The 15903-nt window shown below is 41.4% G+C and overlaps 2 protein-coding genes across 2 annotated transcripts in view; one reads left to right on the top strand and one right to left on the bottom strand.

Moving 5' to 3' along the window:
• HADHA (hydroxyacyl-CoA dehydrogenase trifunctional multienzyme complex subunit alpha) overlaps positions 1-7119 on the bottom strand; it is a 49507-nt gene extending 42388 nt beyond the window's left edge. Inside the window, exon 1 of the mRNA XM_027033367.2 lies at positions 6395-7119. Coding sequence (XP_026889168.1) covers positions 6395-6461 — 67 coding nt within the window. The 5' untranslated portion in view covers positions 6462-7119. The remainder of the gene's footprint in view (positions 1-6394) is intronic.
• The window catches only part of HADHB (hydroxyacyl-CoA dehydrogenase trifunctional multienzyme complex subunit beta), a 40020-nt gene continuing 30858 nt past the window's right edge, over positions 6742-15903 (top strand). The window contains exons 1-3 of the mRNA XM_027033368.2: positions 6742-6834; positions 15172-15246; positions 15342-15386. Of these exons, the coding sequence (XP_026889169.1) occupies positions 15180-15246; positions 15342-15386 (112 nt within the window). The 5' untranslated portion in view covers positions 6742-6834; positions 15172-15179. The remainder of the gene's footprint in view (positions 6835-15171; positions 15247-15341; positions 15387-15903) is intronic.

Genomic DNA, 15903 nt, shown 5'->3' with positions numbered 1-15903 from the left:
AAATTTTTTTAAATGTTTATTTATTTTTGAGAGAGAGCACAAGCAGGGGAGGGGCAGAGAGACAGGGAGACACAGAATCTGAAGCAGGCTCCAGGCTCCGCGCTGTCAGCACAGAGCCTGACACGGGGCTCAAACCCACAAACTATGAGTCATAACCTGAGCTGAAGTCGGCACACTTAACCAACTGGGCCACCCAGGCGCCCGTTTGTTCTGTTCCCTAAATTCCACATGAGTGAGTTCATATGGTATCTTTCTCTGACTTATTTCACTTAGCATTATACTCTCTAGCACTACTCACGTTATTGCAAGTGGTTAAGATTTTATTCTTTACAGTTGAATAATATTCCATCATTATTTCATTCTTAGTTACTAGTATTAAAACTTTTTTTTATGTCTAATTTTCAGTGAAACCATACTGCATTTGGACATTAGGGGCTATATACATTGGAATCACAAGCATAATTAAAGAGAGTGTGGAGTGCCTGCCTAACTTAGGAGTGCATTAAAAAAAAAAAAAAAAAAAAAGGTTGGGGCACCTGGGTGGCTCAGCTGAGCCTCCAACTTCGGCTCAGGTCTTGATCTCTCAGTTTGAGAGTTCGAGCCCCCCATCGGGCTCACTGCTGTCAGCCTGTCAGGGCAGAGCTTGCTTGGGATCCTCTGTCCTCCTCTCTCTGCCCCTCCCCAACTTGTGCTCTCCAAAAAAAAAAAAAAAAGAATACTACCATGACATAAAATGACCAACATGGTTTAATTTTATTGTTCATTACCTTTGATTATCACTGCATGCTAAGGCAGTCTTAGACTCTTGAGATCCCTCAAAATCTAAGCCAGATAAAGGTAAGGGATTTGGAGAATGAGAGAGTAGTCACAGAGAACAGATGGTCACAGGCTGGTGGAAAGGTTCAGCTGCTGAGAGGTTACTAGGGATTTTAACCTTTTTTTTTTTAAACTTTGAGAGAGAGAAAGAGAACACGATTGGAGGAGAGGCAAAGAGAGAATCCCAATCAGGCTCTGTGCTGTTAGCACAGATCCCAACATGGGGCTTATGTTGAGGGTGGGCTATATTTGACAAGGAGGCGGGGACCCTTCTGGATTAGGGAACTAATACACATGGCCAAAGCAGGACCCAAGAGACAATGCACCATATCTAGCTCGACTGGGATTCCCACAGCAGTACTGAGAAGTGATTCCAGGCATTAGAATCAGCTGGGGAGGCTCAAATATACTCACAGATGTCTGGGCGACATACAACCTAGAACCACAGGATCAGAATTTAAGGGGGCTGGGCCTCAGAATCTGCAGTTTTCAGAAAGGAGACTGAAACAGCAAACAAGTGGGCATGTGGGAGCCACGGATTTGGAGAACCCACTGATGGTGCAGTGGATCAGGAGAGGGATCGTCGCGGTAGCCAAGCCTCTTGCTTCCTCTTTCTTTCCCTCTATCCTGCAGTTCTTTAAGGGAGAGGAAGAGAAAGCGCAGAAAATAGCAGCTTTACACGGGTCTGAAAGGCAAGCAACATGTTAAAGAAAACTGTGTGGATGACACAAGACACCAAGTCAGGTGATCTTTGGCTCTGTCTGCATTTTTCCTTTAAGCAATCCAAATCCGCAAAGACAAAGGACCTGAGTTAAAAGACTTGGGTTCAAACATCAAGTTTATCATTTACTAGCTGTATGAACAAGTCTCTTAGAGCATTTTGGCATTCTTATAAAGATAGAAGTAAAAGTGATATAATAATTATAAACGTATCTGTAAGTCACAGGGCTACAACCAAATAAATTAAGATAGGAGAAGCCAGCCAGCCATCTCCTTAACCCCCATGCCTCTACCTCACTAATGATATACTTCCCTTCTCTGCTTTCCCATCTTTTAAAATCTGTACCATCTGTATTTACCAGTCTTCTTCCTTTATGTTTTGTATCATGGCCCCAACCTTTTCCACAAGGCATTATCAAGAGATTCCATCTGTAATGATCTTTCTCTCCCCCGCCAATTTTGATCCTTATTATTTACTACTTTGTTCTTTAATCACTGCATTCCCCCAACTAAAGAGTATGCTCTTCCAACATCATCTCACAATCATTCATTGATTCAGCAACACCAAAAAATCACTGTGGCCTGCCATGCACTGTTCTAGGCACTTGGACTGAACAAAAAGATAAAAGTCCTGGTCTTTGTGGTGCTTATATTCTACAGCAGCAGGGGATTATACATATCAGGAAGGATATCATAGGAAGAATCACTTCCTCCTCAGTAGAGATAAATGAAGAAGTGAAAATAGGTCTGGCATAAAAAGAACTTTGCCCGTAGGGTGGAAATTCCAGTGGGAGGGGAACAGGGAATAGAACAGGGTAGAGTGGATGAGAGTGGGGATGGACTGACTAGGAATGCAGGGTGGGAGGGACAGGGTGGAAAAACAGCCGAAAAACAAGAAACATAAATACATGTAAAAAAAAGTAAGTTAGGAGGTAAGTGCTAAGCAAAAAGAAAATGGAGCAGGTGCCAGGGCTCGGGCATGGGTTGCATTTTTAAAGACCAACTATTTGAGACAACAGGTTGGTGCTCATTAGCTTATGGATCAAACCATTTTTTAATGTTTTAAAATGTTTATTTATTCTTGAGGGAGAGGGAAAGACAGAGTGTGAGTGGGGGAGGGGCAGAGAGGGAGAGGGAGACAGATTCTGAAGCAGGCTCCAGGCTCTGAGCTGTCAGCACAGAGCCAGACGCGGGGCTTGCCGTGAGATCATGACCTGAGCTGAACTCGGACGCTTAATGGACTGAGCCACCCAGGCGCCCCATGGGTCAAACCATTTTAAACTCTTACCACTAATCTGCCTGTGCTGCACACGCACCCATATACATATACACAAAACACCTCCTCCAAATCAATAAAGACAAAAAACGAAGGGGAAAATAAGGGTACAAACATATCTTGAAACGAATTCAAGCCATAGAGACAAAAAAAAAAAAAAAAAAAGAACCAAGAGAAAATAAGTGTATAAATGTATCTTGAATTCAAACCACAGGCAACTAAATTAAGTTGGTGGCCACAAGGTAGCTTTGCTTTTGGAATCTAGCCGTATCCATTACCAAATCTGGACAGCTTACTCCATAGCAGCTAGGTGAACTTTAGCCTATATCAACTGTGCCAGCAAAAGAGATAAGCCTTTGTCCTACTTCTTAATCATCCCAATAACTTAACTCAAAAGATACCTACAAGACCTAAAACTACAGCAGTGGAGAGAGTTGGATTACAAGGACACAAATTTCAATACAAAAATGTTACTTGGGTTATACAATCAAAAGCTTTTCTCAATATTCAACCCTGGGGGAAGACATAGGATTAAGGAAGTGAATCAAATTTGTTTATTTATTTATTTTTTAAATGTTTATTTATTTTAGAGAGAGAGAGCACGAGTGAGCGAGCAGAGGAGGAGTAGAGAGAGAGGGAGACACAGAATCGGAAGCAGGCTCCAGGCTCTGAGCTGTCAGCACGGGGCCTGACACTAGGCTCAAACTCTCTAACCACGAGATCATGACCTGAGCCAAAGTCGGACACTTAACCAACTGAGCCACCAGGCACCCCGGGAAGTGAGTCAAATTTAAATACACATCTTCTACTACGGTATTTGCCTCTAATTCATTTCCTGTGAAATTATTTTACCACTTACATATTAGAAATCGAGACTGAGGGGCGCCTGGGTGGCTCAGTCCGTTAAGCGGCCGACTTTGGCTCAGGTCATGATCTCACGGTTTGTGAGTTCGAGCCCCATGTTGGGCTCTGTGCTGACAGCTCAGAGCCTGGAGCCTGTTTCAGATTCTGTGTCTCCCTCTCTCTGACCCTCCCCCGTTCATGCTTTGTCTCTCTCTGTCTCAAAAATAAATAAACGTTAAAAAAAAAAAAAAAAGAAATCGAGACTGAGGAGTAGGAATTAAATAAAATATCTTGGTCAAGTTGTGGCTTTCATTTCACAGTCATATTCATAATTACAGAATTTGTGGAGGAGGAATGGGTTAGAACTTTGAGGATTAGAAATCAGTTTCAAGAAAATTTACCCATCCACCAGTAAATGTTATAATCTCATTAAACATTTGTTAATGACCATGGCACAGACTTTCATTTAGACTCAGTATTATGTTGAGTCTAAATGGCAATCCAGGTCGCAGGCAATTTTGAATTCACTTTCTAGACATGTTTTCAAAATTCCTAAGTTGCTATTCAAAGGGGGTAATAACTATAATAAGCCACATTTTCTTATTGGTGAAAACAATGCAAAATATATAAACATTTATATGGGTATATATATTTCTATACAAAAAATATAGAAAAGTTAAGCTTGTCATTTATTCTCAGATATACAGAATCATAGTTCTTTAGGGCAGGAAAGAGTTAATAGCAGCATGTACTGAGAATTAATGAAAAATTGCTTTTAACCTAAAATAACTCCTTTGGAGTTCTCAAAAGTATTACTCCCCATTTCACAAATGAGAAAACAGACATAGAAATTAATTGTCCCAGGTCACTAAAGAATAAAAGGCAGAGCCAGATTCAAGCCTAAAAGACTCCAAATTTAAATGCTTTGAATTGCTCTTTCATGGTATTTCTAATGTCTAAGAAAATCCAAAAGTCTCATTCATTTCACAGGTGAGGAAAATAAAGCTCGGTTACACTAACATATTTGTTCAAAGTTACACAGCTAGTTAGTGACCAGAAATCACACGACCTGACCACCACCTCAGTGTTACACAAGCTGCTAATCCATAAGAAGTACCTTAAAACCAATGAGGAAGCTAGTTCAAACATACATATTTGATTTCCAGAAAGCCTTAAGCCACAAATGTGGAAAAGAAAACAAGACAAAACTGTAAGGTAACATGTCCAAATGCTAACAATTACTGTATGTATTAAGAGAATGGGTGACTCTTTTTTCTTAACCCTTCCCCAAACTTTACATTTCAATTTTTTGTAATATAATGATTGGTATATACACACACAGCAGTCCGGGGGAGACTAAAATCACACGTTGAAATAAGAAGGCAGAAAAAGACTGACTCATCCAAAATTAATCCCTTACAGCAGACCCCAGCTACGTCTACAAAAAGCATACTATTTCGGTGGTCCAGGAGGAAGGCATATTACGAGTTAAAATTCAAACTAGTATTAAGTGTACATACTAGTACACTTGTACATAAAGTGTACATACTAGTACACTTGTACATAAAATACAAACTAGTATTAAGTGTAACATGCAATAAAAAGTCACGTTTCACCTTACAGATTTGAGATGGGAGGAAAATGCTTGATTTTCCCTAGGCACCCACTTTAACCCTTTCACTGCCAGTCTGAAAAGAAAAAAGATAATATAGCTAACGCAAGCCTAACTGGGTACCATCAGAAACAAAATTAGAACAGTTCTTAAAACCATCTAACATTTTATTCCTTAAGGTACAGGTATCTTATTTTTTCGACACTCCGCCCCCAGTGTGTCCACAGGCAGGACAGTGGTATTTGAGTATTTTTTATTTTATTTTTTAATTTTTTTCAACGTTTATTTTATTTTTGGGACAGAGAGAGACAGAGCATGAACGGGGGAGGGGCAGAGAGAGAGGGAGACACAGAATCGGAAACAGGCTCCAGGCTCCGAGCCATCAGCCCAGAGCCCGACGCGGGGCTCGAACTCATGGACCGTGAGGTCGTGACCTGGCTGAAGTCGGACGCTTAACCGACTGCGCCACCCAGGCGCCCCTTTGAGTATTTTTTTTAAAAAATGTTTCTTCTGGTAAACTGCAGAACCTTCCCTTGAAATTTAACATACTATACATTCACACCGGGATTATTGGAACCGCAAGAGTCGAGCTCTCTATTGAAATGTGGTAATAGGCACACCAAAAAAAAAAAAAAAAAGGTTTTGTGGGAAAGCAGCGGGGAGTGGCAGTAATTTACAAAGCTGGTTAATACCACCTAAGAAGCTTTTAAGACAGCTCTTGTTAAGAGTAAGGTGCGGTGGGGCCACAAACATGTGACGGATTTGGATTGCTCCAGTCCTCCTGGAACTCCTGATCTAGAAGGGACAGGTCCGAGGCCATCGTAAAAGAAAAGAAGATGGGCATGAGCACAGAAGTGCCACGAGAATTGCGGAAGGTGCCAGACCCGGGAGACAGGACTCATAAACGTTAGGGGTTACGGAGCCTGAAATCGTTGCAGGGCATGGGAGCAGTGAGAGAAGAGGTGTCAGTGTGCGCAAGGACACAGGAAGGGGGTCCAAGAGGGGCATCCTTTCCCTGCAGCCAGGACAGAGTTTCCCAGGCGGGGCTGGAAGGCGACAGCGAAAGGGAGACGCGCCTCCCCAAGAGTTCTGCCTGGGGCTGCGGGGTGCTCCCACCCAGGTCTCACCTGGGCAGCGAAGCGTCCTGGAGGCAGTGAAGCGGCGGAGACTGCCTATCGCCCGGGAGGCCACCATCTTGAGCTGAAGAGGACGAGTGGAAAGCACTCAGGTGGGGGCTGCGGGTGGAGGATTTTTCTCCTTCAGCCTGGCCCCACCCAGGCGCCCGACATACTGCCTGACTAAAACCCCCAATGTCGAGTTGCCCTGGCTCCTTGCCGTGCCGTTCGCTTCCAGCTAACAGGGCGGGGAGGACTCTTTCTCCGCTGGAAGGAAGGAGGCCCATGGAGGAGGAGGCGCAGTGCTCGCTTTTCCATACAGGCGGCTAGTGGGCAGCCCGCGGGTGAGGGGTCCTTTTGGGCAGGACCCGCCCCTTGGTCAAGTCTAGTCCAGGCACTTGGGTTAAAACCTTCCTTGCCCGCAGGGAGAGCCGGAGAGGACTGAGGCTAAGGTGAGTCGAGGCGTGCGCTTGGCTTTCCGCCTGGTCTTTCCCAGCGGCGACATCTGCCTCTTCTTTCCCGTCTACTGCATCAGTAGCCGCGGCCGCCTCCCTTCTCGCGGGGAGGGGAGTTCCAGGGAGCGAAAGGAGGCCCCTCGGACAGGGTCTCCAGGACCAGTGCAATAAGGACAGTAACTGGGACTTGCTCGAAGTCGGTAGCTCTGAGTAGCGGTGTCATCTGTGTCTTTAAACTTATCACCGCAAGTTAACGAATTCTTTGCTCGTGTGTCGGCATAAAGCGCTGGGCTATGTTGCGTTGTGTGTTTTTGTTTCATCCGTTTTGCCTGTAGCCAGGTCAGCGGCAATAGAAATTTAGAACGGGGAGTTGGGATTACCTTACACCAGCTACCTGGAGCGGGGCTTGGTCACGTGACCTTTCGGGCCTCCAGTGTGGGAGGAGTAGAGCTATTCTTCTATCCTGCTGGGAGAGCCAGGGTTCCAGAGGACTTTCCAACGTAGGAGGGGCCTGGCCATCATCTGGTCATTTATCCACTTTATCGATGAAGCCCGTGAATCAGCGTCAGCGGGCTCATCCATGGCCACAGGTGGTGGATATAGCACTAGAGCCGCTCTACTAACTTCTAGTCACGAGCTCTACATTGCATAATAGTTTTTTGTGTGTTGAAAAGAAGGGTTCGAGGCCTTAATGCAATTGATTCCAAAACGAAATAACGTTAATTTGCAAAAAGGATTCTTGATGATCTCCAGAAGCCCTCCAGCTCATAAGATTTTTTTTTACAGTTAAAAGCTTGTCTCCTGCCGTCATAATGCTATCTTCTGCGTATAATTACGTTTAGCCACATTATTTAGATAAACGGTGGCACATTCTTATATTAAGGGCTAGATAGTAAATAGTTTAAGTTTTGCAGACCCATATTGATCTCTCATATATTCGTTGTTTCGTTTTCTTCAGTTCTACAATTCTTTAAAAGTATAAAAACTCTTCTTAGCTAAAGGCCTGTGGACTGTAGTTTGCCATCCCCTTTTGGCTCTTGACTTTTTTGTTCCTTGTACTCTCAAAATCATAAGTTCCATCAGAGCAGAAATGTTATGCTTATTGTGGCTTACATAGAGAGGAACTAAGTGTATTTCTACCACCATCCATTAATATTAATAACAAACATCTTTGACCCTTACTGTGCATATCAGGCACCGTTCTAATTGCTTGTATGTATTAATTTAGTTATTCCTCACAGCAACCCTATGAGGTATGTACTGGAATTATCTACATCTTACTCTAAGAAAGATTAACTTGCTTAAGGTCAGAAAACTAGGGTGGAGCCAGGATTTGGCTTTAGGCTGATTTTAGAGTCTGTGCCTTCCATTATATTGTCTTTTTTTTTTCTCTATTTCATTTCATTTTTTATTTTATTTCTTAAATTTTATTTTTTAATTTACATCCAAATTAGTTAGCATATAGTGCAACAATGATTTCAGGAGTAGATTCCTTAATGCCCCTTGCCCATTTAGCCCACCCCCCCAACCCCTCCAGTAACGCTCTGTTTGTTCTCCATATTTAAGAGTCTCATGTTTTGTCCCCTTCCCTGTTTTTATTTTTCTTCCCTTCCCTTATGTTCATCTGTCCTGTGTCTTAAAGTCCTCATATGAATGAAGTCGTATGATATTTGTCTTTCTCTGACTAATTTCGCTTAGTATAATACCCTCTAATTCTATCCATGTAGTTGCAAATGACAAGATTTCATTCTTTTTGATTGCCGAGTAATACTCCATTTTGTGTGTGTGTGTGTGTGTGTGTGTGTGTGTGTGTGTGTGTGTGTGTATATACACTACATCTTTATCCATTCATCCATTGATGGACATTTGGGCTCTTTCCATACTTTGGCTATTGTCAATAGTGCTGCTATAAACATGGGGGTGCATGTGTCCCTTTGAAACAGCATACCTATATCCCTTGGATAAATACCTAATAGTGCAATTGCTGGGTCGTAGGGTAGTTCTATTTTTAATTTTTTGAGGAACCTCTGTACTGTTTTCCAGAGCGGCTGCACCAGCTTGCATTCCCACCAGCAACGCAGAAGAGATCCCCTTTCTCCGCATCCTCACCAGCATCTGTTGCCTGAGTTGTTCATGTTAGCCATTCTGACAGGTGTGAGGTGGTATCTCGTTGTGGATTTGATTTGTATTTCCCTGATGATGAGTGATGTGGAGCATGTTCTCATGTGTCGGTTGGCCATCTGGACGTCTTCTTTGGAGAAGTGTCTATTCCTGTCTTTTGCCCATTTCTTCACTGGATTTTTTGTTTTTTGGGGGTGTTGAGTTTGATAAGTTCTTTATGGATTTTGGATACTAACCCTTTATCTGATGTGTCATTTGCAAATATCTTCTCCCATTCTCCCAGTTGCCTTTTAGTTTTGCTGATTGTTTCCTTTGTTGTGCAGAAGGTTTTTATTTTGATGAGTCCCAATGGTTCATTTTTGCTTTTGTTTCCCTTGCCTCTGGAGACGTGTTGAGTAAGAAGTTGCTGCGGCCAAGGTCAAAGAGGTTTTTGCCTGTTTTCTCCTCTAGGATTTTGATGGCTTCCTATCTTACATTTAGGTCTTTTCATCCATTTTGAGTTTATTTTTGGGTATGGTGTAAGAAAGTGATCCAGGTTCATTTTTCTGCATGTCGCTGTCCGGTTTTCCCAGCATCGCTTGCTGAAGAAACTGTCTTTATTCCATTGGCTCTTCTTTCCTGCTTTGTCAAAGGTTAGTTGGCCATACGTTTGTGGGTCCATTTCTGGGTTCTCTATTCTGTTCCATTGATCTGAGTGTCTGTTTTTGTGCCACCATTATATTGTCTTAATGACACTGTAACAGTGAACTGTTAAGCCGCTCCATTTGGCTTTCATTACTTACCTAGGGTGTTTTTCCTTTTCTTTACACCCGGGTGCCTGTAACCTCATGCATCTTTCTATAGTTCCACACCCTGCTCTAGACTACTCTGCTGAGTTTCCACGCTTCCCAAATTCTTGAGTTCAAATGTCTCTTTCCTAAAGGTTAGAGCAAATGACAGTAAAGGTCAGCCTTTCATAGGGTAGTTTGCTTTGTCTCTTTTTTTTAAATATATTTTTATTATTGATTTTATAATATTAAGTATTTTTCAGAAACTACAGAGAATAAAATAAATATACCTATAATTCCACTACCCAGAGATAACTACTGTTAACATTTTGCAATGTATTTTTCTGGACATTTTTTATGCATTTGTGTACTTACATATATATAAATATTAATTTATGTAGACTTTAAAAGTAGAATTAAACTGTACATAAAAAGTACAGTGCTCATTGTAACAAAATTTTTTTGAGAAGACAGAAGAATATAAAATGAAAGCCCTTTCTTCATTCCGTGTGTAGACTCGTAGCTTTATGGACTTGTTTCTCCCTCTGCAATAAGAGGGTGTCTTACTGTATATATTGTTCTGCACGTTGCTTTTTCATTTAATATAGATTGTGGACATCTTTCCACTGTCAGTATTTACATGTATACTGTGTTTCATTTTTCTTTCCAAATTGCTGTGCAGTGTTCCATGCTATGTTTGTAGTGTGTTTAACCGTTTCCTACTGGTGTGCTTTTACATTAGTTCCAGTGTTCCACTGAGGCAAACGGTGCTACAGTGAACATCTTGACTATTTCTGTAGGCCAGAGATCTGTGTATGCTCCATATACGTCTTGAGTATTTCTACAGGTTAAAGACCAATTCGAGGATTCACAATTCAGATTTTGTCAGATGACTAAAAAGTGCCTGCCAAAAAGGCCTTAGCAGTTTGCACCACTACCAACTGTATATGGAAGTGCTCAAATAGATCCGTTCTTACTAGAGCTATGTATTAGCCATATTTTTAATTTTTGCCAATCTTACAACCCCACAATGATACCTTGTTTTGATTTTAACCATATTTTTATTGTTAGTGAGGTTGAACACTTAATATTTTGTTTATTTGACATTTTTACTTCTGTGAATTGTTCATTTGTTTTTGTCTTTTTAGTGGTGTATCAGTAAGGAGGCTTTTAGTTTCAAAGAACAAAATTAAACTCCGCTTGGCTTATTAAAGGGGATTTACTGACTGATAGCTGAAAAGCACAAAGGGAGGATGGACTTCAGATATGAGGCAGTTTTCCTTTTTTCTAGTTTCCTTTTGTGAAAGTCTCGGCTCTGTCCTCTTTTGGGGGTCAGCTCTCTATGCTCAGGCTAACTTTTTTCATGTTTGCAAACTGTGGTAGCTGTGCCACGCTACAGAAGGAAAGATTTATATTCCAGAATTCCAGGCAGAAGATATGCATGTCAGACTTACTAGATTATCCCTAAGTCAATACCAGCGGTCAAGTCAGTACCATGCACAATTGTTTTAGGCCTCGGTTATCCGAACCAATGATCTTGACAAAGAAAATGAAATTATTCTAATTGGTTTAAACCCTGGAGTTGGGCTGGATTCAGTCCCATGTAAACGACATATGGCAACTGCATAGCGGGGTGAAATGGATATTTGGGTGAAAACCACAGATTCCATTGTATATTATTTCTCTTTTTTCTGTCATTCGTAACAGTTCTTTATGGATTATGGATACTAACCCTTTGTTTTACTTAAACCTTTGTTTTATGTGTTACAAATATTTTTTCTGAAGCTATTGTTCGCCTTTTAACTTTCTTTTAGTATCTTTTGCTGTGTAGATCTTTACATGTTAATTTAATCATATCCATTAGTTTCGCTTTTCCTTTATGCCTTCTGGATTTTATGGCATATGTTGGAAGCCTTGCCCCATATAAGATTACGGAAATATTCTCTGACACTTTTTTCTAGTACTTTTATAGTTAACTTATGAATAATTAGATTAATCTGTCTGGACTTGATTTGTGCATGTATGAGTTATGGACCTAAAGTTTTTTCCAAATGATTAGCCATTTCCCCCAACAAATCCATTGAATAATTCATCTTTCTCTTGTTTATTTGAAATGTTATCTTTATTACATACTTAATTCTTTTGCACTTGAGTGTGCTTCTGAACATGCTACATCCTGTTCTATTGACTAGTTTTATTGGCTCCTGTGGCAGCGTCGCACTACTAGTTCCTCGTGTTGTTTTTTAATTTTTAAATTTTTTAATGTTTATTTTATTTTATTTAAAAAAATTTTTTTAACGTTTATTTATTTTTGAGACAGAGAGAGACAAAGCATGAATGGGGAAGGGTCAGAGAGAGGGAGACACAGAATCTGAAACAGGCTCCAGGCTCCGAGCTGTCAGCACAGAGCCTGACGTGGGGCTCGAACTCACGGACCGCGAGATTGTGACCTGAGCCAAAGTCGGCTGCTCAACCGACTGAGCCACCCAGGCGCCCCAATGTTTATTTTTTTTTTTTTGAGAGAGAGAGAGCGTGAGCGTGAGTGGGGGAGGGGGAGACACAGAATCCGAAGCAGGCTCCAGGCTCTGAGCTGTCAGCACAGAGCCCGATGCAGGGCTCAAACTCATGAACAGCAAGATCATGACCTGAGCTGAAGTTGGATGCTTAACTGACTGAGCCACCCAAGTGCCCCAGTTCCTGGTATTTCTATAGAAAGTTTTGGTATCTATTGGAGCAAGGTCCCCCACACCCACTCCTTTTTCTTTATCGACATTTGCTTGATTATTTTTATGATGCTTAAGATGAACTTAAGGGAATTTGTATCCAGGACTCATGTGGCATCATGGGTAGCTTCTGGAAACAGTGGTGCTCATCTCATGGGCCAGTTTGTCTCTCCCTGGCCAAAGTCTTTTGAGCATCCCTAGGCTGGTGAGCCTGGAGTTTGGATTCCTTCATCTCTTTTCAATCCATATATCTGGAAAAATGTGATTTTTTTTTCTTTATTGAAGTCATAGGGCATCCTCTTTTTAGTCTGTAAAGACCCAAGAGAAGTTAAACAAGGCTTTTATATTTTCTATTGTATTTTTGTAACAAATTACCCCCAAATTTAGCAGATTAAAACAAAAATTTATCATTTCACACAGTTTTTGGGGGGTGACTTAGTTCAGTGGTTCTGACTTAATTTCTCATGAGGTTGCAATCAGAATGTTGCCCAGAGCTGTCATCATCTGATAGCTTGCCTCTGCTTGAGGGTCCACGTCCAAGCTCATGTGACTGTTGGCAGCAGGTGGCAGTTCTTCACCATGTGAATCCTTTCACAGGTGTTGGCTTGAGATGTGCCAGCTGGCTTCCCCCCGGAGTGAGGGATCAGAAGGACCAAGAGCAAAGTTGCAGTGTTTCTTATAGCCTGATCTCAGAAATGACACAGTCACTTGTGTTGTATTCTTTTGTTTACATGGGCCACCTGCTGTATGAGGTGGGAGGCAACTGTACAAGGATGGGAATACCAAAAGATGGAGGTTATTGGGAGCCGTCTTGGAGGCTGGCTACCACAGTCTTCATAGGCAAATCTCACCAGCTTTTTTTTTTTTTTTTTTTAAGTTAAAACATGTTTCAAAATTGAGAAATTATAAAAGACGGACAAATGACAAGTCTTCCTTACACCTTGCCCCCTACTTACTCAGTTTCTTTCCTCTTTTTTTATTTTGTAGGTTTATTTACTTATTTTGAGAGAGAGAGAGGTGGGGAGGGGCAGAGAAAGAGGGAGAGAGAATCCCAAGCAGGCTCCACACTGTCAACGCAGTGACGCTCACAAACCGTGAGATCGTGACCTGAGCCGAAATCAAGAGTCGGACACTTAACCAACTAAGCCACCTAGGCACTCCTCAGTTTTCTTCCTTTTTAATGTGTTTTTCTACTTTCAGGGATATTTTTACACAGACACAAGGAAATAACATACATTATTTTTTCTCTTTTTAACATGAACAATACCTGCTGTCCCCTATTGTACACTTTTTCCGTTTAATACAGGTTACCAATGTACTATATGGCACATAACCATTTCCTTATCTTTCATAGCTGCATAATATTTCACTGGGTGGTGGTTGTTTGGTTTACTTGACCAATTCCCTATTGACTCTTCTAATCTTTCACTGTTACACGCAATAATGAAATGCATCCTGTCTCGTGTGTAGGTAACGTCCTTGAAATAGATTCATGGAAGTGGAATTGCTGGGTCAAAAGTTCTAGGCAACTGTAGTTGTGACAGTGAATTGCCAAATTGCCCTCTGCAGGGATTGCCCCAGTTTGCCCTCTCTACAGTAGTATGGAGAGCTCCTGGTTGTGCATACTCTTAACACACAGTGTATCAAACCTTCCAGCCTTTGCCAGTTTCACAGGTCAAATATTCTGTCTCTGTGGTTTCAATTTGCCTTTCTCTTAGGAACTTCTCTTCATGTATCTAAGAGCCATTCGTATTTCTGTTTTTATGAATAGTGTGTGCATATCTTTTGTCCATTTTTTCTTACTGATTTGTAGGAATTCATTTTTGAAGAATTTAGGGAAGCAGTGTATTTTAAATATTTTTAATATGTAGGGTCTTTTCATTTTTTTGTTATTTTGAAACAATAGCGAGCTTATTAAAAATAGCAAGTGCAGGGGCACCTGGGTGGCTCCATTAAGCTTCCAACTCTTGGTTTTTGCTCAGATCAGGATTTGTGGGTTCAAGCCCTGCACTGGGCTCCTTGCTGACAGCAAGGAGCCTGCTTGGGAGTCTCTCCTCTCTCTGCCCTTCCCCAGCTCGCTCACGCGCGCTCGCGCGCGCTCTCTCTCTCTCTCTCTCTCTCTCTCTCACACACACACACACACACACACACACAAAATAAATAAACTTAAAAAAAAAGTCGCAAGTGCAATACATGACCTTTTTTTTCTTACAGCAGTTGATAGTAAGTTGTTGACATGACACTACACCATTCCTAAATTCTTTAGTGTACATTTCTTCACATACAAACATTGCACAAGGCATTATATCTAATCATAGCATAACCTTCAAAGTCAACAAATTAACATTGGTGGCTTCATGGTCATGTCCAGCAATCTCTCTACTCCTTTGACCCTAGAGAAGGATGTAACCTCTGGAGCTGGACTGCCTGGCTTCAGATCCCAGCTCTGCCCCTTACCTGCTGTGCATCTTTGGGCAAATCACTCAGTCCCTGTGTGCTTCAGTTTTCTCGTCCCTACAAAGAGTGTAATAATAATGCTTAAAATAGTGGTTTACACACTATGAAAGCCATGTCAATGTAGCTATATTATCAGAGGAAGGATAGTTTGTAATACAGTAATTTTATAGTACTTTATAGCCACCATGGATAAGATGAGATCATAGACTATAAGCCACAAAATTGTTCAAGTAACCCAGGATATATTTTTGGTCTGCTCTTTTTAGATTTCAGAATGACTTCCATCTTGACTTACACGCTTAAAAATCTTCCCAGTACATCAAAATGGGCCCTCAGATTTTGTAAGTATTTCTTCTTTCTTTTTAAGATTAGAGTTGGATTTATAAGTAACTTGAATTGTTCTGCTTTTTGTAAACAGTCTGTTTTTATCTTCCAGCTTTAAGACCTCTAAGCTGTTCCTCCCAGCTACGAGCTGCCCCAGGTACAGTAATTTATAAAATAAACATTTCTGGTTTAAAAGTTAGATTCTAGATTTGTGAATTATGAATAAAAACCAAGACTAATTTGCCAATTCTCTCTTTTTTCTGAGCAACAGGAACATCACGATTGCCTTCACATTAAAACAATATAGGGCTAGCCAGTAATAACGTTACATGGTGTAGGGTTGCCAGGAGGCTACTGATGGACTCACGGCAGTTCCGTGTACCTTGCTGGTCAGTGTAGTCGGCTGTCCGTCCTGGAGATGATTAGAATACAGACATTTTGAGACAAAGTTCACTTTTTTACATTTGCAGTGAATGATCTGGGCTTCTCTGTCAATCCACATGTGGGAGAGGACCCATTCCTGAAATAGGGGTGATTGGGGAAGTCGTTAATAAAACAATGTTGTTTAGTCGGGAAATGTGTTGAATTTATATGGTCATGTAGACCCTTGGTAAGCCCAGTGTAGGTATGTAAATCTGCTGTAGGTATGTATCTTCACTGACCAGAGCTAAAAA

This window comes from Acinonyx jubatus, chromosome A3 (genome assembly GCF_027475565.1).
Source record: "Acinonyx jubatus isolate Ajub_Pintada_27869175 chromosome A3, VMU_Ajub_asm_v1.0, whole genome shotgun sequence".
Classification (NCBI taxonomy): domain Eukaryota; kingdom Metazoa; phylum Chordata; class Mammalia; order Carnivora; family Felidae; genus Acinonyx; species Acinonyx jubatus.
The sequence above is the reverse complement of the archived record's forward strand: the minus strand, read 5'-3'. Positions and strand labels throughout refer to the sequence as shown.